The sequence below is a fragment of the Lithobates pipiens genome, unplaced genomic scaffold (assembly GCF_037356315.1).
Source record: "Lithobates pipiens isolate NorthernLeopardFrog02 unplaced genomic scaffold, aLitPip1_a1.2 Scaffold_19, whole genome shotgun sequence".
Classification (NCBI taxonomy): Eukaryota; Metazoa; Chordata; class Amphibia; order Anura; family Ranidae; genus Lithobates; species Lithobates pipiens.
Genome location: NW_027507764.1, coordinates 85,359,589 through 85,377,426, shown reverse-complemented (window position 1 = coordinate 85,377,426; position 17,838 = coordinate 85,359,589). Strand labels below are relative to the sequence as shown.

Below are 17,838 nucleotides of genomic sequence, written 5' to 3'. Positions count from 1 at the left end.
CATGTCTCCAGACCTAAACCCTATTGAGCATCTGTGGGGCATCCTCAAACGGAAGGAGGAAGAGTGCAAGGTCTCTAAAATTCACCAGCTTTGTGATGTCATGGAGGAGTGGAAGAGGACTCCAGTGGCAACATGTGAAGCTCTGGTGAACTCCATGCCCAAGAGGGTTAAAGGCAGTGCTGGAAAATAATGGTGGCCACATAAAATATTAACACTTTGGGCCCAATTTGGACATTTTCACGTATGGTGTACTCACTTTTGTTGCCAGTGGTTTAGATATGAATGGCTGTGTGTCGAGTTATTTTGAGGGGACAGCAAATTTTACACTGTTATACAAACTGTATACTCACTACTTTACATTATAGCAAAGTGTAATTTCTTCAGTGTTGTCACATGAAAAGATAATAAAATATTTTCAAAAATGTGAGGGGTGTACTCACTTTTGTGAGATACTGTATATTCCCCCCACCTTTTCCCCTGATCTTTTACATAAAATGTATTTTTTGGCTTTGGGTGTAGCAAATGGTCCGCTGCTTTTTTTGTGGGTGAATTTAAGTACCTGACTGGCCAAGGATCGATTAAGTGGAGTTGGTAGATTGCAGTCTGCATTTGTTGATTGGATAGAAAACGAAGATCATCCTGCCATATGGAGGTGGAGGCATCCAGATAACTGACAATTCTCTTGTCACCGACACCTATAATACCGGGTCCAGAATCAATTTGACCCTTATGCCATCCTTAACACTTCTGTTGCTAGCTGATGTCCAAATGCTCACTAAAGCATTTAATCAACTATGCTTCAAGCAGAAAACCATTATGCTATGGCCCCTCCTCTGACCGCCATACTGATTGGCTCCATATGTGTAAAACCTATGAACTCAACCTTTTGGATCTTACCAAGAGACTACTGTATACAGTACTACTCAAAAACGACTTCAGTACGGTAACAATCGGTTCATCTAGCATATCTGGCAAGGCCGGATTACTTCCCTACTTCCATCTCTTAAAAGTGGAGTTCCACCCAAAAAAAAAAAAGTCACGAATGTGCATGAAATTAAAATAAAAATTTGGAGAAAATAAACTTTCTTTTTTTTAAACTTACCCTTTTTCCCTGTTGCTATGTGGTTCCTCGAAATCTGCCTCTTCAGTGCCTGGGCTCCTGATGTCACTTCCCTCGGCGCAGAAAGGCAACACGTGACAGGTCCCAGATGATTGCACGGCGCACGCATGCACAGTGGGTGCCTGGCTGTAAAGCCACAGCCGGGCGCCCACAGTTAAAATGCCGGTGCTGCCGAGCGGGGCTTCGATCCCCCGCATCACTGGACCCTGGGACAGGTAAGTGTCCGATTATTAAAAGTCAGCAGCTGCAGTATTTGTAGCTGCTGAATTTTTTTTTTTTGTGGGAACTCCGCTTTAAGTATATCCCCTCACTCAATTCTGGATGACTTTGTGTTTACTGCTCATTGTATGCCTTTTACTGTGCATTTTGCTGATACTCCGCTAACCAAAGGCCTAGCGGGTATCTCTTCCCTCTATGAGAGGCGTACTTATTCTGAAACTCCTACCAGATGTGAATTGTATCAGCCAATCTACTTGATTAATGCAAATGTTAAGATTTTGGCCAATCATATAAACTAGGTGATCTCTCAACTGGTGGAATATATCCTTCACAGGTCTACTAGAAAGACTATTTGTAGACTTTCATCCCCTCCAGCATCTCCATGCCCATTCCCACATGGAGGATTGTGTCTGACTACCGTATTTATCGGCGTATAACACGCACTTTTTTCCCCCCTTTAAAAGCAGGGGAAAAATCATGGGTACGTGTTATACGCCGATCCCCCGAAATTCGGAGCCTCTGGGCAGCTTTCAGCCGCCTTCGGCAACTTTCGGCCGCCTTCGGCCACTCTCGGCAACTTTCGGCCGCCTTCGGCCACTCTCGGCAACTTTCGGCCGCCTTCGGCCACTCTCGGCAACTTTCGGCCGCCTTCGGCCACTCTCGGCAACTTTCGGCCGCCTTCGGCCACTCTCGGCAACTTTCGGCCGCCTTCGGCCACTCTCGGCAACTTTCGGCCGCCTTCGGCCACTCTCGGCAACTTTCGGCCGCCTTCGGCCACTCTCGGCAACTTTCGGCCGCCTTCGGCCACTCTCGGCGCCCGAAAGCTGCCGAGAATGGCCGAAGGCGGCCGAAAGCCCGCCGAGAACTACCGCATGCCGCCGAGATACACATCCGGCTCTGTATCTCGGCGGTGGCATTAAAAAAAAAAATAGCAAAATAAATAGACAAGGCTGCAATGGGGGACAAGACTGCATAAGGCTGCAATGGGGGACAAGGCTGCAATGGGGGACAAGACTGCAGATGACACTGATGGGCATATAAATGTAAGTTTTTTTTCCCCCTTAAACTTCCCTCCTAAAAGTTTTTTTCCTTAAAATTCCCTCCTAAACTTGGGGTGCGTGTTATACGCCGATAAATATGGTATATTTGTACAGCTTTTGATGTGTGGAGCAGAGAGTGTCCATGTCTATTCCAAATACTACTACTTTATGGCCCCCAAACGAGCTTGGATTCAGATCTAGTATAATGACCCCTTATAACAAAGGTGCCGATAGACAGGTTTCGGCCTCTTTTCATATATACCATGGAACGAGGCAGGGCTGGGCACTGGCCCTTTTGTTTGATTTTTGCCATTGAGCCTCTTGCCTGCACGCCATGTGATGTGCTGGTTCTCCTTATTGCAACTTTAGAGGAGCACATATTATATGAGGACAACACCTTGGTATACTTGGAGGATCCTATTGAGTTCTGGCACTAACTGTAGTAAAATAGTATGAAGTCTCCTTGGGCTTCAGAGTTAATTGGAAGAAATCCAATTTTCTTTCCTACTGACCTGACGGTTATAATGCACCAAAGCTCTAGTTTTCAGATTGTCCACTCCCTCAAATAACGTAGGTTTGTGGTACTTTGCAAACCTATATCCCATTAAATTTTCCAATTACAGCTAAAAATAGTATGTGGTTAAGACACTACTTTGGTACTTGTACCTTTTTTTGTATATATTGTACACCCAATAAACAGACATAGAAAATAAAGAGACAGCTGAACGTGGGGTGGAAGGAAAGGAAAAAATAAAAATAATTTGCTATAAGATTTGAAATTTATTTACATGTTTAAATATGTTCATACACCTCAATTTACACAGGTAGGAATATGTGTTACATTCCAGATCTGAAAGGACAATGAGCAGTTTTTTCAGAGATTGCACTGTACAAAAGGCTCACAGGTGGTTTTCACATCTGAACACTGCTTGCCATAAAACAAATGAAAATCAGAATAGACCTAAAATTCAACCTTTATGCTCACAGTAATAAAAATCATCTGAAACACGGTCAGTTCTTTACATGGTCTTTGTGCAACAGATGGCCAAATTATGCTCAGGTCTTAAGCTGGCAATACATGGATCGAAAATTTGGCTTCAGCAGGGCCCATCAAATGTTAATCCATGTACTGACTAGCTGGTTGTACACAAATACCATCTACTGACCGACTTGTGTACAACCAGCCTTTTGGGGTTTTCCCAAAACAATCAGTGCTGAGGGCGACAGCCAGAAACATTGATAATTGTATTCCGCCAATGGGGAAGGCTCCCAGCCGCCAGAATACAATAGCTCAGCAGAGGCGATTCCCCATCCACACATATGATGTACCCCTTTATTTTGTTCAACCAGCTGGTTGAACGAAATTAAAAAATGAATGTATGCCTGCATTAGTGGCCTTAAAGTATGCTTAGCCTAACGAAAAAAAATTATATATATATATATTAATCTTGACATATTCTAAGCAAAATTGCATATTTTTTACTCCAGGCCTTGCTGAAATAAAATCAATAAAGTCTGACCTGTGCCTAAGGTAACAATGATAAAAGTGTAGCAAATGGTCTGCATCAATCAGTAAAATCAATCCTTATGAAGCCCGTTTTAGAACTTTAGGCGATTGCTCCAGTGGTTACACACAGGGCTTCACTTCACTATAAACTGAGATTTGATCCCACTCCCTGGCACTAAGTTCTGCCTTATTTTAAGTGTCAAATGCCAGAACCGCCACTGCCCACTGAAGTTCTGGAATCAGTTGAGAAGGCTTAATCTCCCAGAATTCCTTGGTGCAGCTGACACCTAGGATCCATAAAACACTGATGGGATGGATTTAAAATTCATCAGGCAACTGTTGTTACGTTGGACCTATTAAGTCAGGTTCAAATTTGAATGCAACTATAAGTTTACACATGATTAGGCAACTCAAGTCAAATACTACTAACAAGCCACGGCAGTTTTTTTGCTTCCGTATCACCATATATTTTAGGGATTGTGGAGGCAATGCCACACACATGTACACACTAACCACGAGTGTGCATGTGATGTAAGCTCTGATAATATAAGTTTAGTACAATGAGGAAGGGTTACAACTTTTGACAATGCTTTTGTTGTCTGCTTTTCTCTACTGGTGACAAATCACTCAAGCTAGATTATACACACACACACAGAAGCAGGTGGAGTGATCATGTGTGAATATGTGAATGACAGTGTTCTCGTTTTAGGGTACATAAAAAGGAGCTCTTGAATTGGGCTTCTGTTCTGCTGAATTTAGGATCCCAGCACTCACACTAAATGACCATGTGCACCGATCGTAGCATATACGCCTCAGAGTTGACTGTGTGTAAAAAAAAAAAAAAAAAAAAAAAAAAAAAAAAAGCCAAATTATTTGCATACAGTGCAGGCCACCAGAAGTGCCTGCATATATCTGCAATAGCTCAGTCTCCCTTTGATGCCCATTTCTTACAGTTCAAAGCTTCTAACTTTATAGGTAGAACCCCTCCACATTCACATATTTCTACAGGGCAGAGAGCCAACCCAACCTAGTACTGAGCCAAGATGAAAGTATAAGGAGGGTGGAGGGAGGGGCACGTTTCAACACTATCCAGAAATGAAGCAGGTATGTATGATTTTGTCTAGCTGCCTGAACGTATACATGTCCACAGCGCTTGCCACCCACCACCACAAGTAACTAATTTTCAAGCCTGAATCCTTACCAGAAAATGGGCTGGTAAGGCTCAGGCTTAATTAATCCCTTGGCCTAGAAATTAGCTCTTTTCTGAAGAAAGAAATTGGATCAAATTAACCAAAAGGCCTAAAGTAACCAATATAGTTTATATAAAGCTATTTAGATGTCAAATAAAGTCTGTTGTCTTTATAGTTTTGCAGAAGAGCAGCAAGTTCCTCTAGACATGGTGATCTTGATAGCTGGTACTCACAAGGTGTCAAGCATTCAAGTACAATAGCGCAATGTTGTGCAGTTGCTTTACACATGGACACACAATCTGGCAGTAGATGACTGGAGCACCAAGAGGCCACATACTGTGCATAAACGGTAGCAGTGACAGACAAAGCCTCTTAAACAGCAAACACTGGCAACACCATGCCTGGGAGATGCATTGTGGGATATTTCTGCTGCCTGTCACCAATCATTCTGCCCTGAGATTTCTGCACACATTTCACACACATCTGCACTGCCTCTTTACAGACCTGTCAACATACTGCCTAATAGAACTTCTGAGAAGCCACATATTGCAATAGATGACATCTGAATATTTAGATTGAGGAATCAAAAAGCATACCTTAAGTAAAAATAAGTGAAATAATGAAAGAGCTATGCTTCAATGACAATAAAACAAAAAAGTCCACAGTTTATTATACTGTCCCGACTATCATCTTTTTTCCAGCTTCTTTCCTTCTACTACCATCTGAATCTCTTTGGCATCCAATGTCTCGTTGGATAATAAAGCCTCTGCCAGGTTCTTGTGCTCCTTGGCACGAGTTTTTAGAATAAGTTTTGCCCGTTCATACGAATCCTTAAAAGAAAAAAAAAAAAGAAAGAAAGAAAAAAAACAGCATTATTAAAGAAGGTTTGCAGCTCACGCCACTATGCAGAGTGGGTCAGCAGCTCTGTAAAGCGAGTACATTTAACTAATGTCCAGGGATGGTGTACTCTTAGAATCCAGAAATAAGGAAAATATGCCACGGGATATTAAAGCATTACAAGAAGGAAAAAAACCCCAAAACATTAGGTACCTAGGTGGATGCAGCATCAGGCGATGAAGCATCTGTCCCCTGCCGCTTCTAAAACCGAGCAAAGAACGCCGATCGCTCAGTTCTCAGTCTATACCAAGCAGAGAGCCGGTGACTGTCATTAAGCGGTTCTCTGCTCAGCTTCTCCAGTGCTCACTGTAGTGCTGGGCTGAGAAGGGGCTGGCTCAGTCTCCCAGCGCCTTGCTTAGAGGCCAAGCCAGCTGCCGGTCCAGGCATCCGAGTGGATCCCCACTGTAAAGTCGGGATCTTTCCCAAGCCTGGACTGGCTCAGTGACATCAGCCAACAGCAGGCTTTAGCTGAAACCGGGTGACAGGAGTTCAAAAAATAACGCACTCCTCATTACCTCAACCAATAAGATCAAGTAAAAACATATTGCCACTAGAAAAAATAATTTGCTCACAGGTTGCGCCGAGGCACAGTACCTCCCAGATTTAAAAAGCCATCAATAAAAATGGTGGATCCTGTAACTCCACCTTTTTAGGGAAGATGGGAGGCGGAGCCCGGTGCAAAATGGAACAATCTAGAAAAAATTGTGAAATTAGCGGACGGGACAGTGATGGACACAAATATGAGTGAGACGAACTATACGTGCTTATCAAGATGGTATTTAACTCCCACTAAAATACATAAAATTTCAAAGTCACGGTTTTATTGAAAGGGATGCGGTTAAGAGGAACAATTATACATATGTGGTGGGAATACCCAAAACACAGGAATTCTGGCAGGAGATTATTCAACTGATTCAGGATATCTGAAACCTATTTACTCCACAACACCAAACTTCCAATCAAAAGAGATAGAGATATATATTTTATTATTATTATTATTAGTGATACCCCATGTAATGACTTACCCCCCTTAATGACCAAGCCATTTTTTGCGATACGGCACTGTGTTGCTTTAACTCACAATAACGCAACATTGTAATGTATATCCTCCCTCCCCCCCCCCACAAAATGTGTTGGCGGTATATGATCACTTCTGCATTTATTTTTGGCGCTATAAAAACAAAAAGCGGCAATTTTGAAGGGGGAAAAAAAAAAATCCACTTTTTGCTATAATAAATACCATATATACCAGAGTATAAGCCGAGGCACCTAACTTTACAACAAAAAACTGGTAAAACTTATTGACTTGAGTATAAGCCTCGGGTTGCAAATGCAGCAGCTACTGGGTAAACAATGCCCATCTGCAGCTGTACAGACAGCCGCCGCTTTGATTATCAAAAAGTACAGCTGCAGATACACACGAGTGAGGGTGCAGCCACACTGTGCCTAAGCTGGGGGGGGGGGGGCATTTCCAGCATAAAAAATGTGCTGAAAAAGTCAGCTTATACTCGAGTATATACGGTATCCAAAACAAAAATGTCTATCAGTTTAGGGCAATATGAATTCTACATATTTTTGGTAAAAATCTGAATTGATTGGTTTGAACAAAAAAGTTATAGCGTGTAAAAAATAGGGGATAGATTTATGGAATTTTTAGTATTTATTTTTGGGTGGGTGTCACCTCTATGGTTGGTAAATAGCACGTGGCTTTTATTCACGCATCACAATGTTAAAGTAGTACAACTTGTACTTTATCCCAGCAGGCAGTGGAGTGGTAACGTAACACGTGAAAGTTTAATCGCTCTTACCTTAAGCAGAGTTCGAATTTCTTGTTCAATAACAGCTTGCGTTTCTGGGCTCAGTTTCCCTGTATCAGAATAAGTCATGACTCCAAGCTGAAATATTTTGTAAAATAATAAGTATCTATAGTAATATTGAATATACATTGCACATGTTACATTTCAAAATCAAAAGGTTTTAAAAAGCTGTAAAGTAAAACCACTTCTACAGCATTGTTTGAAATCCCCCCCCCATCTGACGGAAGGCACACTAAAGGCCCCTTTCACACTGGGGCGGGAGCGGCGTCAGCGGTAAAGCGGCGCCATTTTTAGCATCGGTATTCGGCCGCTAGCGGGGCAGTTTTAACCTCCGCTAGCGGGGGCATAGCCACGGTGACTCATTGATTTAAATGGGTAGGAGCGGTTCACCGATCCAAAGATGCCGCTAGCAGGACTTTTTTCACTGTCCTGCTAGCGCACCGCTCCAGTGTGAAAGCCCTCCGGATTTCACACTGGAGTGAAAGGGGCCGGATATTTCCAGGCACTATTTTTAGCGATGTAGCGCCTGAAAAACGTCTCAGTGTGAAAGAGGCCCAATTCAATAAAGCGGTCTCTAGGAGTGAAAATTGCCTATTACTCATGGAGTCCAACTTCAAGCTAGTGGCTAGATGGTATTACAGGTCTGCAAAATTAAGCTTTGTATATACACAAGATTACCAAATGTATAGGGATGCCTGCCTTTATACGTACATTACCTTTAATGGCATCCCCGTATTAGTCCATAGGGTTCAATATTGAGATGGCCCACCCTTTGTAGCTATAACAAATTCAATTCAACAAGGAAGACTGTCCACAAGGTTTAGGAGTGTGTATGGGAATGTTTGACCATTCTCCCAAAAACGGATTTGTAAGGCACTGATGTTGGATGAGAAGGCCTGGTTTGCAGTCTCGTCTCCATTTCATCCCAAAGGTGTGCCATCGGGTTTAGGTCAGGACTCTGTGCAGGCCAGTCAAGTTGTACCTCCCCAAAGAGAGTGAAGGAGACATTTGACTGGACAGAAGATGACCTGTCGGAGGTAAGTGCAGGGACAAACAGGAAGTTCTATACCAGGAAGAGGACAGGGAGATGTGTGCCTGGTGAGTCAGACCGTGACAACTGAAATATGTACTGTCCAAGCTGCACCAGAGATGAACAGAGTGCTGAGAGAGATGAGAAAGGCCTGAGCTACTCCCTGCTGGAGCGAGAGAGTGCTCAGAGATCGGAGAGTGCAGTATAGAGTTCTCACTGTGCCCCTGGAGAATGGGGATTACTGGAGGCCCTCCCGGGGATCAGACATATGGTGGGGTAAGCAGAGTTATGTACGCCAATCCCCCACCCCTGGACACAGTCACATGACTCCCGACACACCACTCTGTACACCTGTTGCAGTTTGGGCACTCAGGCTGTAAAAGTTATGCCATCACTGGCCTAGGCGGTCGGATCGTGTACCCAATCTCCCCCACCACCCTGCCCCCCCAAAAGCTCCATTTCACAAACAGGAGCAGGGAAGGAGGCCCCAAAGTAGAAATTCCTCTTTTGGGTGGTAACAAACGAAAGCACAATTTATACCTTGTTTTTCATACGCAACTAATGCACCATTCATCCCTAACACTGCATATGCTTTAACCACTTTAGCCCCGGAAGGATTTACCCCCATAATGACCAATTTTTTGCGATACAGCACTGTGTCGCTTTACTTTTGGTGGTATTTGATCTCCTCTGCGGTTTTTATTTTTTGCGCTATAAACAAAAAAGGACAGACGATAAAAAAAAATTAAAAAATAAATAAATAAAAATGTATAATAATCGCAATAAGCGTATATTGATTGGTTTGCACAAAAAGTTATAGCGTCTACAAAATAGGGAATAGATTTAAGGAATTTTTATCTTTTTACTAGTAATGGCGGTGATCAGCGATTTTTAGTGGAACTGTGACACTGGCAGACAGCTTGGACACTTTTTTGGGACCAGAAACATTTATGCAGCGATCAGTGCTAAAAAATGCAGAGATTACTGTAAAGTGTCACTGGCAAATAAGGGGTTAAGTATGTCCTAGGGAGGGGTTGCCAACTGTGGGGGGAGTGGACTGACTGAGTACAGAGATCGCTGTTCCTGATCACTAGGAGCAGACAGTCTCTCTGTACTCCCCTGACAGACTGGGGATCTGTTTGTTTACATTGACAGATCCCTGTTCTGGCTCTCTGTGGAGCGATAGCGCGTGGCCAGCGGACATCGCAGCAGCTGTGCACACTATAGCGATTACAAGAACCGCCATACCGGTAAAGCGATTTGAGCAACAGTCGCCATAAATCGGTGGTGGCTGGTTGGCAGGTGGTTAAATGTAGAAAGAGTATACAAGGTTGTGGAAGCACTAACCTTTTCGCTCATCCCAAATCTGGTCACCATGAGTTTTGCAATTTTTGTAGCAGCGTCAAAGTCGCTAGAAGCACCTAAAAATAGAAAAAGATAAATAATTTGATCTATATGGTCAGGTGTGTACCATAAAAAGAATGTGTACTTTTAGACAGATCGGGATACCTGTGGTGATATTTTCTGGCCCAAAAATGATTTCCTCTGCCACTCTTCCTCCCATGCTCACATCCATCTGAGCTAAGAGCTGAGACTTTGTCTCGCTCCACCGATCATTCTCTGGCAGAAGAGACACCTATATAGCATGAGCAAAAATAAAGACAGACAATCAGATAAATTACTTGAATGACAGCACAACTGTAGAGCTATCTCAGTATAAAGCAAACCTTTTTTTATGTACTGTAAGATCCCAACAACAATTAGAGGAAAAAAACAAACAAACAAACAATCTAACCACTGACAAGTCCCTTAACCACTTACAGACCGGACCATTTTGCTGGTCAAAGACCAGACCACTTTTTGCAATTTGGCACTCCGTCGCTTTAACTGACAATTGCGCGGCCGTGCGACGTGGCTCCCAAACAAAATTGACGTCCTTTTTTTCCCCACAAATAGAGCTCTCTTTTGGTGGCTTGATCACCCCCGGCGGTTTTTATTTTTTGCGCTATAAACAAAAATAGAGCGACAATTTTGAAAAAAAAAACGCATTATTTTTTAATTTTTGTTATAATAAATATCCCCCAAAAATATATAAAGAAACATGTTTTCCCTCAGTTTAGGCCGTATTTTTCTACATATTTTTGGTAAAAAAAAAATAAAAAAAAATAAAAAAAATCGCAATAAGCGATTATTGATTGGTTTGGTTTGCGCAAAAGTTATAGCGTTTACAAAATAGGGATAGTTTTATAGCATTTTTATTAATAATTTTTTATTATTTTTATTTTTTTACTAGTAATGGCGGCGATCAGCGATTTTTTATTGTGACTGCGACATTGTGGGGGACCCATCGGACATTTTTGGGACCATTGTCATTTATACAGTAATCACTGCTATATAAATGCAGTGATTCCTGTGTAAATGACACTGGCAGTGATAGGGTTAACCAGTGGGTGGCAGTGTAGGGGTTAAGTGTTCCTAGGGGTGTGTTACTAACTGTGGGGGGGTTGGGCTTTCATTTAGTGAACACTGATCTCTGCTCCAATCACATGGAGCAGAGATCAGCGTCACTAGTTGCTAGGCAGAATGGAGAAATGCTGTTTACACGGCATTTCCTCCATTCGGCTGCTCCGTGAGACGATCGCGTCCGCGGGTCCCGCGACCGGACTCACGGGGGTCCCGACCAGCGCGGGAGCGCGCCGCCCAATGGCAGGGCGGCACTGTAGATTGGACGTACCTGTACGCCAATATGCCTGCCCGTGCCATTCTGTCGACGTACATTGTCGTGCGCTGGTCGGGAATCGGTTAACCACTTGACAATTGGGCACTTAAACCCCCCTTGTGACCAGACCAATTTTCAGCTTTCAGTGCGCTCACACTTTGAATGACAATTACTCAGTCATGTACCCATGTAACACTGTACCCAAATTAATTTTTTGTCTTTTTCATACAAATGGAGCTTTCTTTTGGTGACATTTGATCACCTCTGGGTTTTTTATTTTTTGCGCTACGAAAAAAAACATTGTTTTTTTTAAAAACGCATTTTTCTTGGTTTCTGTGATAACATTTTGAAAATTATTAATTTTTCTTCATAAATTTTGGCCACAATTTATACTGCTACATATCGTTGGTAAAAAATAACCCAAATTAGTGGATATTATTTGCTCTTTGTGAAAGTTAGTCTACAAACCGTGGTGCAAATCATACAAAATTGATCACATCTGATGTACTGGTGGCCTATCTCATTTCTTGAGACCCGAACAAGCCAGGAAAGTACAAATACCCCCCAAATGACCCCTTTTTTCAAAAGTAGACATTCCAATGTATTTAGTAAGAGGCATGGTGAGCTTTTTGATATCATTTTTTCCTACAATTCTTTGCAAAATTAAGATTTTTTTTTCTTCACAAAATTGTCATTGTAATAGGTTATTTCTCTCTCTTACATGGCATGTGTATACCACAAATGATGCCCCAAAATAAATTCTGCTACTCCTGAGTATTACGATACCACATGTGTGGGACTTTTCCACAGCCTAGCCACTCAGAGGCACAACATGCAGGAAGCACCATCAGGTGTTCTAGGAGCATAAATTACGCATCTAACTTGTTGACTACCTATTAGGCTTTTGAAGGCCCTGGAGCACCAGGACAATGACACGTGACACTGACGTGGCACTGACAACAGGTGGAAGTGGGGACAGGTGGCACTGACATTTACTTCGGGCACTTTATTTTCATTGTTTTTTTGTTTTTTTTAACGGCCGCTGCAGCCATTCATCTCTCCCTCCTCACGCTGTCTGTGTGAGGAGGGAGAGCCGGCGATGAGAGATGATCTCATATGTTTACATATGAGATCACCTCACATTGGACATGCTGATCACGCTGTAAACGGCCGCTGTATTGGCCATTTACAGTGATCTGTGACTGGCTGTGTCCAAGGGACACGGCCAGCACATAACTTCCCCGATGCGCGCTCACGGAAGTAAACAGGAGGACGTCCAGGGACGGCCTCCCGGCAATTGGCGTCCGCGATGCAGCAGTCTTTCGGAAGGGACCATATAGCAAAAGGGAATAAAAGGCAAGTCAAAAAAAAAAAAAAAAATCTCCAAAATGTTCCCCGTTATATCATTTGCTGCACAGCAATGTAAACTTTTTTTTATGGATGGAACACTGCTTTAAGAATTTGAATAGCAGAATGTTAGTTTACAAGATGGTGCTGATAAAAATTACAAACTCCGCCCAGTTGAAGTTATTGTAAACCCTTACATACACCCACTGAAATGATTGACCTCAAGGTGATACACGGATATGAAACAAGTTCTACATAAGTTGTATCAGTTTATCTGCAGCAAGCTATCGCTCCACAGTCTTCTAAAACACACATTTTACACAGCATTTCTCAGCTCTAGAAGGCAGGGGGCGAGGAATTTATGTCACACACCACACAGCATAAAGCAGGGAGCTGCGTGTAATCTGAGATCTGAGTGGAGGAAACGGAAACCCCCCCTACAGTCCCATAAGGAGACATGCACATCTGAGGTTGTCAATAATTTGCTTTATGCTGACGGGGTAGGGGTGCCATCTCCCAGGATTGTTTGGTGTAGCATAGACTGGAAGAAGCGATTTAGATCACAGTAGAAGCTTTGGTTCAAGGCAAGTACACAATATAGAAGGATATGCTTTGTTCACTTTTCAATTCAGACATTTGCAATCCCTTAAACTACAGTAAAGTATATTTTAAATGACTGCATTGTGTTATAAAGTAATACCTGGATAGTAATGATGGGCTAATGGCGCTACCTCAAACCTTGTGTTACCTTTTATCTTCCCTATAGGTTCTGTGCAACCCAATATGTGTTTGCTATAATGTCCCAATTTTTTGTGTTTATGTCCAACTAATTTTTTGTTAACCCAAATTCAACCAAACAAAAAATTAGTTGGACATAAACACAAAAAATTGGGACATTATAGCAAACACATATTGGGTTGCACAGAACCTATAGGGAAGATAAAAGGTAACATAAGGTTTGAGGTAGCGCCATTAGCCCATCATTACTATTCAATTTTAAACATAATCTGGTTTGCAGATTGTGCTCTTAGGGAGGCAGCAACCTCATAGCGATTAATATAAACAGGTCCAATTTTAATATATTTTTATATATGTATTTCTTATATATGTATTCTCTACATTGTTATACCTTATAAAAATTGAAACTAGTAATACATTATCAATAGAGCCTGGGGGAGACACAGGCATTCACATATATCCCTGTTTGACTGTGACCTATTCCATAAGCGCGGCCTTCCGTGTACAATTAAAGTAATACCTGGGTTTGCAAAAGCATTAGGAGTACACAAAATAGAACTATATACTTTGTTGCTACTGAAGAATATATTTTAATTGAAGGTTTAGTTGTTGTCTGAACTCCAGCTTTAAATTTTTGTCTTGCATCATCCTAGGACAGGCATCAATAAATGGCCGACAATGGTCTGAACCCAGACCCAGTAACAGTCCTATCCAGAAAAACATTTGCCTTAGTGGTCTTTCCCCCACTGCCAGCTCGCCTGCTGCCATCATCCTTGATTACATGAGACATGGCAGGTCTGTCCCTTTCATCAACGCAGCACACCCCCTTCCTCTCCTGCCCCCTCCCCACACAAGCTGGGAAGCATGGCCAGTCCAGACAAAGGGTGGGACAGTTCAAGTTACAAAAGCAGGCGATTGGTTGCTGGGACCGCCCCGCTGCCTCGCAACCAATCACCCGCCTTTAAACATGAAAAGTACCACCCTTTGTCTGGACCTGTCGTGTACACCGCTTGTGCGAAAAAGGTAGGGCAATGTGGGGAGGGGGGGGAGTGCAGTGATGTTATGAAAAGGACAGTCTGACACTCTAATATTGAGGACTTTGATGGGAGGCTGCGATTTGGGAGTCTGATGGGGGGGGTTGGGTCTGTGATGTGAAGTAGGGGGACTGAGGACACTGATGTAAGGGCTTGTTCACACTTGTGCAGAGATCTGCGTTTTTCTGCACTAGAAAACCACAGGTCTCTGCAAGGGCAAAGAAAAACAATTGTGACGTATACGGGGAGGCTGTGATGTGAAGGATCCGAGTCATAGCATCAATATAACACTCACTCAGTCCTCTGCTGGAAGAAAATTACACCGACTGGTCTCCCATGAATCTTTATTCAGTACCCCCGCCCTAGGAGATTAGACTACCTCCATATTGTCATAAACATAAAGAAGAGTTAATGAAAATATGGTGACCTTCAGGCCACACTTTAACAAAGCAAACAGAGTGAAACGACATTAACATTTACAATCTACTGACTCACATGACCAAGAGTTGGCCCCCGAGGCATGATTGTCGCTTTGTTAATAGGCATTGCATCTTTGGTATAATACGCAATAATAGCATGGCCGGATTCATGGTAAGCAGTGATGGTTTTATTCTTGTCATCAATTTCTACACTTCTTCTCTCAGGTCCTTAAGTAAAAGATGTAAAATATAAATAAAGTATTGATGGCATTTGACAATACTGCAGCATGACTACCCATGCAGTGATACAACTAAGGCTTACCCATAAGAATCTTGTCCTTGGCAAACTCTAGTTCCCACATGGTAACCATGTCTTTCCCGTCCAGAGCAGCTTTTAAGGCGGCCTGGTTAACCAAATTCTCCAGCTCTGCTCCTGAGAATCCCACAGTGCCGCGGGCTATTATTTCGGCTTCAATCGCTGTACAAATAAAAGAGGGTTAGTGGATTTTAGCAGCATGTATTAAAGTGTAAGTCCACTTTTGCAATCCAGTTTGAAAAAAAACACATGATATATGTTTTGGCATTGCAACAGCATGCTTAAAATAGTTAACTGTTTAAAAAGACAGTATATGTTGGAGACCAGTGAACTAAAATTACTAACTACAACATACAAAGCTTTTGACAACTCTGCCCTGAGCTACATCACCAATCTTATCTCCAAATATCACCCAAACCTTCCTTTCAAGACCTCCTACTCTCAAGCTCCCTTGTCTCCTCCTCCCATGCTCATCTCCAGGATGTCTCCAGAGCCTCTTGGAACTCTCTACCGCAACCTGTCCTGCTATCTCCTACTCTAGTTGCCTTCAGGCGATCCCTGAAAAACTAAATCACACCTCCAGCTAATCTTTTACCACTTCCATCAGCTCATCCCCCACAGTTACAATCTTTTGTACCACCTGCCCCACCCTATTAGACTGTAAGCTCTAATGATCAGGGCCCTCTTAACTCGCTTATATTTTATTGCATCTGTACTATATCCCTTTTATATTGTAAAAACCGCTGTCTAAACTGATAGTGCTATATAAATCCTGTAGAATAATAAAATAATTTAAAGCTAAACTCCAGACAAAAGAAGACAAAAAATATAAATTCAGTTATTTATTCATTAAAAATAATGAAAATCATTTTAAAAATGTAGCAATTTTGTATACCTTGCCTTGTCTTGGAAACCGCCTCATGTAATTCCCAGCACTCAGGCTGGAAAAGGAAGGGATAGCCCTAGGAGGCCAAGCAGGCCTTCTGCAGTGCATGTGTGCTGATAAGAAGCATGCCGATAGGAGAGCAGAGTAGGCACAGGGGTAACCTGTCCAGTCATAGGCTGGGGTGGGAAGGTGACCTAGATTTATTGCTCAGCTAAACTAGAGAAAGATCAAGTCCCCAGGCTGGCAGGGCTGTGTAAAGCTGAACAAATTTGGCAGATAACATCTACCATGTACTGTATATAGCTTCATGCCAGGAGTTCAGCTTTAACCAACATTTTATTTGCTTTCAGAGAGGTATATGTGAAATACTGCATCAAAACATTTACATTTACTGTTTTTAGACAGGAGATGGAGCTCTGATCAAGGTTCATATTGCAGTTTAAAGTGAATGTAATGCCTTTTTTTCCCCCATTTTTTTAAATAGCAAACCTGTTAATACTTACCTCATCTATGCAGTTCGTTTTGCACACAGCAGACCGGATCCTCTTGTATGCTCCTGGCCCCTCCCTGTTGAGTGCCTCCAAAGCAAGCAGCTTACTATGGGGGAAACTGAGCCATCTCACAGCTCCCTGTGTCCATTCAGACACAGAGTCATGGCCCGCCCTCTCTCTCTGATTGGCTGAATGAATTTGGATTGACAATTGAGCCAATCGCACAGCACTGCTGTCTCAGCCAATGAGGAGGGGAGTCCCGGGCATCTTAGACATGCCTGCAACATCGCTGGAAAAGACTGGCTCAGGCAAGTTTTAGGGGATCTGAAGTACATAGGCTTTTATCTTAATGCATCAAGATAAAAAAAAATAAAAAATAGTAATAAAAGAACATTTTTTACAACTTTCACAGTCTTACAGAAATCATTGATAGTCTGTTTTACAAGTCTGAACACAATTCAGAAACATGATTTCACAGCTTTTGTTAACCCAACACTTCATATTCCTGCTGTACCATGTACTTGTATGAGAAAGTACGCCGTTTTCTTTGTATTGCTACCTTCATGTGAAATCCCTGGTGTCCCCGCCAGTCCTTCACCTTTCCTTTAAAGACTGACCTCACCTTTAAAAACTGACCACACTAAGCAAGAAAGCAAACTGTGGTCAGTTGTCCAGCTGTGCTGGGAACTCAGTGTGCCCCCCTCCAATGATCAGACTTGTCCTAACATGCCTCCGCTGCACAGCCATCCACTGAGAAGCTCAGTGTGCTGTTGCTTCTCCTCCCCCCAGCTCTTAAGCGCTGAGAACAGAGGGAATGTGATCACAAACACACACAAAATTATAAAATACCTTTTTTATACCTATTTCGTTTCTTTTTTAAACTGAATGAGTTGATTTACAAGATGATCATTTACAACCACTTTAACTACTTAAAGCGGGAGTCCACCGGGACTCCGCGTTTTTTTTTTTTTTTTTTTTTAAAAGCCAGCAGCTACAAATACTGCAGCTGCTGACTTTTAAATAGTGACACTTACCTGTCCAGCGCGCCCGCGATGTCGGCACCCGAAG

At 42.5% G+C, this 17,838-nt stretch overlaps 1 protein-coding gene across 1 annotated transcript in view; it reads right to left on the bottom strand.

Annotated features, from left to right (window-relative positions):
• Nucleotides 1–3,139: 3,139 nt before the first annotated feature.
• Nucleotides 3,140–17,838, bottom strand: part of YME1L1 (YME1 like 1 ATPase) — a 60,498-nt gene continuing 45,799 nt past the window's right edge. The window contains exons 14-19 of the mRNA XM_077491028.1: nucleotides 15,400–15,555; nucleotides 15,154–15,305; nucleotides 10,330–10,456; nucleotides 10,168–10,241; nucleotides 7,782–7,868; nucleotides 3,140–5,906 (exon numbers count right to left, since the gene is read on the bottom strand). Coding sequence (XP_077347154.1) covers nucleotides 5,763–5,906; nucleotides 7,782–7,868; nucleotides 10,168–10,241; nucleotides 10,330–10,456; nucleotides 15,154–15,305; nucleotides 15,400–15,555 — 740 coding nt within the window. The 3' untranslated portion in view covers nucleotides 3,140–5,762. The remainder of the gene's footprint in view (nucleotides 5,907–7,781; nucleotides 7,869–10,167; nucleotides 10,242–10,329; nucleotides 10,457–15,153; nucleotides 15,306–15,399; nucleotides 15,556–17,838) is intronic.